At 29.7% G+C, this 12620-nt stretch overlaps 1 protein-coding gene across 2 annotated transcripts in view; it reads left to right on the top strand.

Moving 5' to 3' along the window:
• LOC145335127 (regulator of G-protein signaling loco-like) overlaps positions 1-12620 on the top strand; it is a 61584-nt gene that overhangs the window by 34651 nt on the left and 14313 nt on the right. For both annotated transcript variants that reach the window (XM_080180856.1, XM_080180857.1), the window contains exons 12-15: positions 2496-2581; positions 3985-4071; positions 4655-4803; positions 5884-5931. In XM_080180856.1, coding sequence (XP_080036982.1) covers positions 2496-2581; positions 3985-4071; positions 4655-4803; positions 5884-5931 — 370 coding nt within the window. The remainder of the gene's footprint in view (positions 1-2495; positions 2582-3984; positions 4072-4654; positions 4804-5883; positions 5932-12620) is intronic.

Here is a 12620-nt window from a genome sequence, read left to right as displayed (position 1 = left end):
ATGTTATAGCATGTACCTCTTAAATTTATTCAGTTATTTATTGACTCCCCTACCATCAACTTCTCTTTCTGGCTTTAAAAGGTAATGACTTAGTTGTTTGGCATGCATTGTAGTTTAAATTTAGGCCCCTTAGTACTTAGCATGAATTGAGCTCAGGCCTTATGTTAGAATTCTAACACTTAGCACAATTCACTGCTTGGGACTTAGGGCACATTTCTGTCCTACTCTACTTATAATTTTAACACTTATCCTGTAAATATTTTCATACTTAACTTATGCACTTGTAATATAAATACACTTTATAAAAACATCTTCCTTCCTTAATACTTAATATACTTATATAATTCTGACCGAATATCAAAACCAACCATTTATTCTTAGATTAAAGCAACATAATACTTCGCGTGGGTCTTTTGTTGAGCTTCCACCAGCTCAACCAAATTCGTATTATACTTGTGGGAATAGAGGGTTAAGCATTCTAAACAAACGAACCGACGATGAGAATGTCTATGTGTATTGCAGTAAAAGTAGGTTTTTAGTAGTACTCATAGAAGAGCGGTCTCCATACCTAAATTTGGACAAACGCCCCATTCGCACCCACACTTAAAACAGAGAAACATAAAACGCCAGAAGAGACTTAAACAAAGAAATAAAACACATTTCATCTTTTGATTAAATTTAGACGAAAAAGGAAAAATAGGAAAGAATTTATTAAAATATACGAATGTATATTTTAGAGTGTGCATTAACTTCCGCCTATTATCTCATTATATTGGCAAAAAGGCACACTAGAGTAAAAAAAAGGAGAGGGAAGGTGTTGAATAACTGTGCCGACTTTCAATTGGGTCGCTACGTAAGAGAAAAAATCAATTTACTAACAGACGAAAAAGGTCCCCAGACAGGGGCCAGGTAGTTGTCTGGGTTTTACATCTATGTAAACTTATTACATTATATAAATCAGCAAATAATAAGGGGTTAGGTTTAAAGACTAAAGCAACTGGGAAAGGGTATTTTGTTCTGGTGTAATAATATATGATTTTGCTATATTATAAGGTGGTACATTTGCGAAAATGGCTGAAAACTATATTTCAGTTCTGAAACTAGTAGATTCCTTGATTTGAAGATTGGTTAAAAATGTTTGAACCATACCCCTTTAATAGCTCTCACAGAAAGCTTTAGTCCTTAACTCATTTAACCACAATCTCATTGTGGTTAAACTTAACCTTACCAAACCTAACAGATTTTTTTTTCTCAGAGGGGGGGTTAGTTTTTGCTTTAATACGAGTATTCTGTCCGTCAACCCTTCAAACTAGGTTTTAACATAGATTTTAATAGAAATATTCAAAGTTTACCAAAGTATTCCTTGGTAATTAAAATTAACATAGGGAAAAGAATCTATGTAACTTTATAGCAATAATGGTTGTTACAGAACAATGTAATTTTAGTAAATCTACAACCCTTTCCCCCTCCTGCCCCCACCCAATTAATAACAAAATGCATTTTTAGAAAGCAAAAGCATTTGAGTAAAATCAATTATTAATGCTGTTCATTATCTCCGAATCATTATATTTTAAAGTTGAAAGTTGATTTACTGTTTATAATTATACATCAAACGCTTTTCTTAAGTCTAAAGAACATAAATTAAAGAGAATTACTTAAATTTTTATAGTTAGAGTATTACCAAATCTAGAATTATATAATTATCAAAATTTGTAAATGATGTTTATGTCGATGTTTATATCAGTCTTCCACATCCAAGAAAGACAGGGCAATAAGCACAATATGTGAAAAATAAATTGCATGGCTGATAGACCGACAGACATGCTTTTCTACTAAATACATATTATTTGATAAACATTCGTCTGAAAAGTTGTGAAGAGGAATGTATTTTTCCTAAGGTATTCTTTTATAACAAAACTTTTATAGGAAGGAATTCTTTTTTCTTGTCGTTGGAACACCCTCTCCACTAGATTTCCCCCTGTTAAATGAAACTTTAAAGTAAAAAATCTGAGTATTCACTCTCAAAAAAATTTTATAACCCTCATTTACCCCCCCCCCCCTCCCAAACTTTTAAAACCCTCAGTTTACCCCCTCAAAACTTTAAAAATGCAATGGATTACCCCCCCCCCCCAAAAAAAAAAAGAAGCTTGGGCGTCCTTAGAGAGTAGCAGAATACCGGACTCTCCCAAACTTTTTTTATTTTTTTTTAGAAGAGTCGAGTATATGTTTAAAAACTGTATGATATATATCATTTATCAACTATTATTATCATATGAAAATCATAGAAGTACGTCATACAAAAGCCGTAAATATGGGTCCTACTAATATGAATGACAAAATTTCACCTTTTGTAGATTATAACTATTAATTGGAGTGTTTGGATACTTAACTTGATGAACCATCCAATAGAAAAGTAATAAAGGTACCCAAAGTTTTTAAGCCAACGAATTCTCTGAGTTTTGGCTACAATTGAACATAATTATTTTTCTTTTCAGGCTGTTTACAGAGTTTTTAACCAAAGAGTTCAGCGAAGAAAATATTGTATTTTGGAAAGCATGCGAAGAGTACAGAAAAATATCAGGTAAATATCTGTCTATCTATTTGTATATCTAACTATCTGAATTGGAAAATCCTAATTCTGAAATACAACAGACAGATAGACGAACGGAAGGACGGACATAAAAGGAATGTTGAGGCTACAAATATAAGATTAATATTTACAATGATTTTGTTCTGTACACCAGAATTTATTACAAATTTCATGGCTTATAGGTCACTTTGATCAGTCACCATAACCGCTGTAGTTGGTGGTCACGAATTGCCCCACTCAAATGGTTATTGTTGGTTTATTAAAAGAGATGAACGTTTTCTTCCCCTTCCCTGATACCTAGAAAAATCTAAGCAAATTGATAAAAATTTCCGCAATTGGTCTTGGAAATCTACTCAATGAATTTCAGACTTTCTTACTGAATAGCATCAAATAAATAGGGAATTGTTATAGTAGCTGCGCTTCCTAATAAAATCTAAGCTTAGCTTTCATGAAATTGTTTTTATGCCTTTTTGAGAAGAAAAGCATAAAGATTTTACTTTTTCCACCTATTAAATATTTTATATGCGGTCTTATCATTTGTATGGCCCCAAGGACCTCTAATATAATGGTCTCCAAAAAGCTGATTTACTAAGGTCGTTTAGTAGTAGACTGTCTATCTGTCAAAGATCCTGGATGTATATTTAATTATCTATGTGAAATTTCGCGTATTTTTTGTCATTTCTTTAACGGATTTTTATTATTTTTTTGCTTACAGTATCAGCAAATAATTTGTAGACGTTCTATAGGGTTTGTATGTCTTTTTGTCTTTTTATTAGTAAAAGGCATAAGTATGTATATATACTAATCTTGCTGTTCACTTTTATTTACCTGCAGACTATTACAAAGATAAGCCAGGGATAATCTTTTAAAATGATTAATTTTCAAAATAAAACAGTTTTACTCTTCAAAATATTTATATTTTATAACAAAAATTAAGGTTGATAAAACAATGTTTATAAAATTGAAGCTTTAAAACTACTTCTTATTGTATTATTGTGACATGAGTCCTCATTTTTTCATCCAATCCCTTAAATTCAATGGGTGTTACTTTTTAAACTTGACACCCATCCTTATAGACGTCCAATGTTGGGGGGAAAAAGATGTTTAGCCCTCTCAAACTTTGAAACCCCTAATTTTATCTCCCAAAAAGTTCAAGAAAATATGTTAGATTACCCACGTACAACCTTTGAAACCCCTCAATTTACCCCTCTCAGAGTAAAAAGCTTGGATGCCACCGCCCACCTTGGCTGATTTTGGAGATGGATCTTCCTGTCAAGAGAGTTATAGGTGCTTAAACCACCAGGGGGTGAATCTACCTACCTTAATTTTTTCATGGGGGTAGATAAATCCCTCTACAACCTACTTCTGCACACTTATTTGTGTTTTTTTTTAAGATGGTGAAACCCGGGCAACTAGAGCAGAGGAGATATTTAATCTTTACCTGGCGGGTGATGCTCCTGAACCTGTTAATGTTGATTCAGGTACAAACATCAAGTTGGAGGGAGGAGACATTGGAGTGAAATTTACACTGGTTTCTAACGAATAAAATTCTTTGGATCATAGACTTTGAGTACTTTTATTCAATTTTGGCTGTTCGATTCCAAATTAGTAATATCTAAACATTTAAACCAATAGTTTTAATTTAATGAAGGGGAAGTTTTGTTTATCATCATAGAGGATTTTATCAATTTATAGTTCATAATCCAACTTAGGTAGAAGATCTTAAAGCTTTTGTAATCCATAAACTTTATTTTTTTCATACATATTTTTATTCTCAATTTTATTATTTTTTTTCTTTTCATGCTCATTATTTTATTTCTTTCTTTCTCTCTTTCACTCTATATCTCTTCCTCCCTCCTTCCTTCCCCCCCTCTCTCTGTGTCTTTATATATATATATAAATTTGGTTTCTTCATCCTTCTCATTATTCTTCATTTCTCTTTCTTTCGATATCTTCCTCTTTCGCTCTATCTCTCTCATATTACCTTTTCACCGATCTTTTTTTCTTTTGTAATTATACGTTCTTGTTATCTATATGTAAAAAATACATTAAATGCTTTGTTAGGTGCGCGGCAGACGGCCAAGGACGCGGTGAATTCAGCCGTGGAGACTCGTCACGGCTCGGCCGACATATTCCTGGCCTCACAGAAGCAGATCTATAATCTGATGAAGATGGACAGCTTCCAGAGATTCCTGCAGTCAAATCTTTTCAAGGTGGGTGAAATCAAGCGGTGCGGTTTCCCGCAAATTAGTTTTGGTCTGTTTGTAGTTTATCTAAGGCCAGGATAGGTTAGGTAATATGTGGGGTAGGGTAGCACCGCAAGGTTAGGACATAGCGGATAAGGTTCCGCATAGAAAAAAATGCTAGAAGGGTTGAGATATATCACCAATCACGGAAATTTGGTGATGATTACAGACGTTTGCCGAGCCCTTGATTCTAACATTCTAAATTGAAACTTACTACTACAAAATCATCCTTCACAGTTTGAAATCAATAGGAGGTTTCTATCTTTTTATAAATTAGCAATAGGACGGACGAAAGACCCTAAATATATAAATAAACTTTACATTTAATAACGTAATTTATTAGTTATCTATTTCTAAATAATGAAACTGATATTCTATTACCTAAACCTAACGTCATATCTAAATAAAAACTGTAATGAATCAGTCCATGATAATAATTCTATTTTTATAATGAAAAGTACAATTATACTCATACGTAGCGCAGCAACGATAATAAAACTAAATTTGTAATAAAATAGAACAGTAAACCGTAAGTAATAAATTATATACCATATCAGTAATTGAATTGTTTAAATGATAATAAGCAACTATTCTATCAAGAATAGTTATTTTTCGTATTTTCTTAATTTAATATTAGAATAAAACACTAGAGGGGGAAGGGGTTAAATAACTTATGTCCTCATCCCAAGGACCTTTTACCGATTCTCAATTGGTCTTTGAAAAACAACCAATAGTGTCGGGAATATTACACAGCAAAGTAGCAAATAGTAATTTGCTAGCAGACGAAAATGGTCCTTGGAAAAGGAGGGCAAGTAGTTATCTGTATATACATATACTATAGTTCTGTTATTTTAATCCTACTGGAATGGGTATTCCAAATATTTTGTCAATGTTTGATCACATGGCAAATGTTAGATTTTTTTCTCTACCTTTCGGGGACAAAGAAGGTAAAAATTACATGGCTTATAACCGGTTCTAATCCAGCGGATATTAAACGGTTTCAAGGCCCTTTATCTCTCAACATAATGTTAATGCTTTTAATTGTAGGAGTTTATTGAGAAGAACAAGGATGGTTCTGATTTGGATGGGAAACAGGTCAGTACATTCATTATTTGTAGCGAAGTTACTCTATAACCCACATTTGCAGTCCGTCCGACAGTCTTATTCCTAGGGGCGAATTCTATTAGGAGGGTGGTGGAACCCCAACCAAAAATAGTTATAAACCTTCTCATCATCTATGATCAGCGGTGGAAGAAAATATCAGCGGTTAGCGCGATCCTTGGGCCCAGAAAGACACACAGACACCCACACTCACACACAAACATCTTGTTACTTTATTATAAGGATGGGACCCAACATTAATCACAAGAACGTCGTTTTATTTAAATAAATTGCACCTGTTTGGAAAGTTACTTCTTCAAATCGTTTTATTTTTAGTAAAACGATTAAGTATGAATTGAACAAAGAACAAAAATATATTTAGAAAATTCTTAAAATAGATGATATACATAGAATGTAGAAGGAGTTTGATTCTGAAAAAGATCAATAGAATGTTCGAGTTAATTTGATATAGATATAATGTCTTTTTAAACTTTTGTTTTGTTGATATTCTTATGATTGAAAAAAATCTTTAAAAAGTGTAGAACATCTACCTTTTAACCCATTTTTAAAAAATTATTGGCTTCTCCCCTAGTAGTGGTAAGTGGTTTTCAGTCATTTTCAGTTTATTCTTTATTTTCAGAATGCCCCTCCATCCTCTCTTTGCAAATATTGTTTGACATTTCATGAGATTGGAACTAGAAATTAAATTAGCTGTTCTGATAAGAAACTTTAAATATTCATCATTAAACATATTTAGACTTTATTACTTTTAATAATAGATTTTCGTTAGAAAAACGGCTTTGATCACGACAACATTCGGACCATTCAACCATTCATAACCAATAGGACTGATTCATTTTTTTTTGTCTGGGTAAACTCGGTACAAATCTGGTTTTGGAGTGTAACCAAGGGGAAGTGGTTTTAGAGAGAATTAAGAATGAAGTAGGATTGAAGAAACTTTTTACTTATATATTTTCCAGAATTATGGCCATTTGTCTCTGACTATTTTTAGGTAGGGAGAGATCAATGTCATTTAATTTTACAACCTAGGCACGGTTGGTTTTTTATTAAATAAATAAGTTAGGGTACAATGTTTGGCACTTTCGATATAAGTAAATGATAATAACAAAGCCACAGAATACGATAATACCTTCAGAAAAATCGATGAAAATAGTTTTCATACTAAATTTTGTTTTTTTATATTTTTTCTAAAATGTCATGACAGAAGATGCAAAATGTCGTCTTAGTTTTTTGAAAGGATTAATCTTCTCTGAAATCTAAATTATCAAAATATTTTTTTTGGTAAATGATTATACGATATATGTCAAACATTTTATCAGAAAGAAATATTTAAAATTGTGAAGTAGAAACCTGAATAATTTTTCTTGTGGAAATAGTTTTCTGCAAATGTTGATAAACATATGTCTGCTAGCATTAAGAAGTTTGTACTGCCAATACACTTGGGTTTTATTTAAAGAATTTCTTTAAAATGTTTTTTTTTTACATTGTATACCAATAACGCAATATTTGCTATCAGAAAACCCCCGACTAAGACTCGCCTACGACCCGATCTTTTAGGATTGCTTTGTAATTTACATTTTTGAAAGTCTTTCAACAGTATACACAGCAAATTCTCTCTTTTTTAACTTACTTTCCGAATAATATACCTAAAGCATTTGAATTGACAAAGGCTATGCTAATATTTTTACCATTCAAGTTTATTTAATATTCTAATAAATAGCGCAACCCTCCAAGTTTATGACTACTTTTCATGAACATATGATCTAAAGAATAAGCTCTGACGCAATGTCATATAAGGATATTATAATATTCATTAAAAAAATTGTTATTTTTGCATATATGTTACATTTTACAGTGTTTTGTGGCTTAAAAGAAAGACAATTAAAAATTATTTCATATTATATAGTCTAAATTACATAAGATAACCTAGAAATAGTAAAAAATTCCCTTTCTTTTTTTGTCGCAAAAGAGAATTCAACAAAGATTTTCATTAAAAAACACCTTAGTGTAAAAATTAAAAAGTTTAAACATGGTCACAAAAAGATTCAATTAGTTTATTAAATGTTTCATTTTCAGCAAATGACGATTAATCTCTATTACAAAGAATAAAGTGTAAAAAGATATTCTCGTTTTAATTTTAAGCAACTTAAAATGCATTTTAATACCTTTTAATGATTTATTTTTTAAAACATCATTTTATAAAATGTTATTGATTTTTAAAGTTATATATTAGAATGTTTTTAAATTTTGTTAACATTTTGTTTTAAATGTAGAAAATTGGTAATTCTAAACATTCAAAAAATGATTTTATTAAATTTTCATCACTTAAATTGCATGTTTGATGAAATTTTCAACTGATAATTCAAGAAAAATCGTTTAGGTTTTATTATATTTTACTTTGAAATGTTAAAAAAATATATTATTGTCAAAAATGTGGAAGTTATACTTTCCTCAAAAAAAGACCTAAAACATGCAAATTAACACGTGTAATGAGATTTTTTTTCTTTCAGTTTTAATTTTAAGTAATTATTGATATTTTTTGTAAAAAGGATTTTATATAAAAAGATTTAAAACTCGAGTTATGTAGTGGTTCTAAAAAAGGTTGCGAATTTATGCAATTTTCTTGCAAAAAAAAATTTCTAGGATTTTAAAAATAGCAAAGGGTGTTATTAGACGTACTTATAGATACCATTGCTAAGTCATTTTGGCCAAACACTAAAAAAAAGTTTTGACATCTGAGGGTCCAACCGTGTAGGGTTTCAAAGATTGGGCAGTTGAAGATAAATCAATAATTTTGGGTTAAAGGGTGAATTGGAGATCAATTCAACTTCAGTTGTACTTTCTTCCATTGTTTACACTTCAAAGAATTAGGGGGATTTTTGTACTCTATTGTCCTATCCATGCATTTCTAAATTATATCCCAGTCTTGCTTTGATCTTTCACAGTTTTCAGATACATTTTATTTACTTTGGTTTGTGTGTTGATATGTGAGTGTCAAAGAGATGCAATAAAGTGTAATTGTATGTAAGTGTAAGTTAGTAAATGAGTGTGTATTCAGGGATTTAGTTAATCATTTTTTATTATATAAGCATAAAACTTTTACTTCAGTATAACTTATCAGCCTGTTATTCCACCTTTGATAGTACCAATTGCAATCATGTGATTGAATCTCTTTCTTAGAGTAATATTTACAAGAGTATGACTTTTCAGCCTTTTTACAACCAATCCAATCTCTACCTTTCAATCTTAAGATTACATTGTTTAAAACCTTGTTAGTGAACTTACTACAAGAAGTAATATTTATAAGAGTGTTTATTTACTGCCTGCGTTACAGATATTCAACCTGTGGGAATACAACTTTTTGATTTGGATTGTCACCTATTAAAATCTTGCAAGAGTAATATTTAAAAGATTACTCTTTCAACCTGTGTTCATAATTTGAATTGTGATAATTGTAATTATTGAGTATCATTTTTACAAGAGTACAACTTTTCAACATTTTTTTTACAAACTTTGAGATTCAAACCAATTGTAATATTGTGATTAAACTTTCTCCTTAGAGTATTATTTTCAAGAGTTTAAACTTTACAGATTTGCAGTGAGAATTGCTCTAAATTGAAATTAGATTCTTGAGATATTACTATATATATCACTATAGATTTGTATTCTTTGTCCTTTAATTATTATTTACTAATGTTACGAAAGAAGATTTTGTTAATCTTCTATTAGTCATCACAAATAAACAAATAAAATACAAACACTTTAAATTGGAAAAACTTTTGTTTTTACCTCTGACTAACTTACAGACTTACATATCATTTATTAATTGTTTTGATTTAATGAAGTTATAAAGGCATATTTTATTTTTTTAAATTTTATGTTAAATTGATCATTAAAATTTTAATCTTCTTGGTAAAGGAGGAATACTGATAAAATTGTACAAATCCTTAGTGTTTTATGTTAAGTAATCATTTTAAATTGAAATTCTGTTCTTGTGTATTTGAGATAAAAGAGTTCCGGAGAAAATAATTCAGAAATTGGATTAAGATATGGTTTTCAATTATATGGAAAATTATATATCTTTCCTGATTTTCTAATAATAAATTATTGAAATGTATTTTATGCAAGTTTAGAAATATACAATGTGGTAAACAGGATAATATGTCATAGCTGATAAAAAAAAATATTATAACATTGATTAAAAATCAATATAGACTACATTTTGAAATGACCGATAAGGAAAATTTCTTTTATCATTATAAAGTTGATGTTTTTAAATGTCTAATAAGATTATTTTCTAAGAAATAAAGAATTTAAAATAAAGTATAAAAGGATAAAAATATTATTAAAAATAATTGGCCAAGGTGACACATATATATACAAGGTGTTTAAAAAAACTGCATTTTCTGATTTTGGGAATCAACCAAAAGGAGCATGAAAAAAATAATGAAAAAAGTCAATATTCTATGTTAAAATGTACATAACATTTACTTAAGGTGTTTTTCGATATCTCTAAAAATGCGACTGTACTGATAGATACATGTAGGGTAAAAATGCATGATGCTAAAACTGTGATAACAATTATAATCAAATAACTCTATTATTGTGCAACATAAAGGTTGATAAGTGCAATATTAAAGTGGCAAAAGGTTAAATCAATGTCCCCATTTGAGATTTTTTACATATTTTCTTTTTTGGCTACATGCTAAGAGCTTTTTAGGTTCTTCAGAATTTACTTTTTTCTATTTCTCCATGGCAAAGTCATTTTAGTAAGGAATCTCTTACAATACTGTGCGCATTGAAGAATAAAACAAGGCATTTTTTTATTTCATTTCAAAATCTTTAAAAATAAGCATGTTATCTTGGTTCAAAATTGTTGCTAAAAAGGCTTTTTCTTTAATAACTTGATATATGAGATAATATGTCATGTATCAATCAAAAGGGATTAGGAGATTAAAGGGGGGGGGGGAGTGAGGAATGAACAGGAGATTTTTAATACTATCAAATTGAATCATAATTAAAGCAAGAATACAGTTAATCATTTGTTCTGTTAAAATAAGAATTTTTAAGTTAAATTTAAAATGTAATCATTAGAATATTTCGCTGAGCATGCTATAATGTCGTTTTCAAGTAAAAAGAAGAACTAAGTTGAACGTTAAAGCCCTAAATTCTACAAGAATAAAGCAACAAACATAGTTTTTTAATTCTTTAAGCTCTAAAAAGTGCTTTTGTTTTAAGAGATATTAAAAAACACCTTTTATAAAATTTATCCATATTTTTGTAGAGAATAAGAATATTATTTTTTTCATACTCCTACTGGTTGTTTCCAAAAACTGGAAAACAAAGTTTTTTTTAAACACCTTGTATATATACTAGTGGCTACGCCCCCTAGAAGCCTCTAGTGGCACTTAAGGTAGGAGGGGGAAAAGTCAACCTCATCCCATTTTAAATTTGAGTTTCAAAAGAGTAAATAGATATATTTTTTGAGGAAGAGGGTGAAGACACCCTCCCAAAAAATAGTTTTAAACCTTCCCAGGACCTATAAGAAGCTTCACTGTAAAGGAGAACAATATCGGTTCAGCGGTTAGCAAGATTCTTCGGGACAGACAAAAAACGCTTACTTCTTTAAATAATAGGATATGTTTGCCCTTACATTGCTTAATATAAAACAAAATTAATATCAATCTGCAAATTTTAAGATACAAGAAGACAAAATTTAAATGGTGTAAAATAAATACTTAACTAAAACTTAGACTTTAAATTATAATGGAATATATTCAATACTTATGTAACCTATATCAAAAGCATCTACACAACCAATCCAATTAAAGGAGGTTAATGTCAGTTAGGGCTTCAGTTATTCTATTCAGTGATTCTATTGTAAAAATATACTTTTTGTACCATTTAAACAAAATACACAAAAGACAGGATTTAAGAATTAGAACCTAATTGGAATATTTCTGAGAAAAGAAGATATTAACTAAAATAAAGTGGTTATATTTTAAAGAAAAGTAATATATATATTGAAATATGAACAAAATGACAATTTCCATAAGCACAACAAATTATAGGGCCAAATATTGAAATAATTTTACTATCGCTCATTTGCAGAAAGATCTCTATACTATATTGCAATAAATAACTAAAAACTCCAATTAAATATTTATTAAGGTGTATTCTTATATAACCTTATATATAAGAAGATAAGAAATTGTTCCAAAAACACATTTATATTTAACCTTTTCTTATACAATACCTTATTATATTTTTATAATGCCACTTATCTCCTTTATCTTGTATTAACAAGGTTAAGTTTGACAATGAGTAGTGCATCATTAACAATTTGTCAACTAAAAACTGCCAGCAAAACATAGAAATAAGACATTTTTTTGTTTTATTCTAATACACTAGTGCATGAAGGTTGCTACTTTATTTGCTTTACATAATCTCTATGTATGAGTATTTAATTTGTTTTTTGAATTGTGCTCACTTTAACTGACTGTGTAGAATAAAGTACTATTGATACAGATTGACGTATTGAGACTGGACATACAAAAAACTTACCTAACTAAAAAGTAGTTTTGCTGCTAAAAATAAATATATCTGAGAGTGACTTTATATAATATATACACCAGGCCACACATATTATAAATAATTTAGAA

This window comes from Acartia tonsa, chromosome 13 (assembly GCF_053477335.1).
Source record: "Acartia tonsa isolate MP-2025a chromosome 13, ASM5347733v1, whole genome shotgun sequence".
Taxonomy (NCBI): domain Eukaryota; kingdom Metazoa; phylum Arthropoda; class Copepoda; order Calanoida; family Acartiidae; genus Acartia; species Acartia tonsa.
This window is presented reverse-complemented; position numbering and strand designations above follow the sequence as displayed.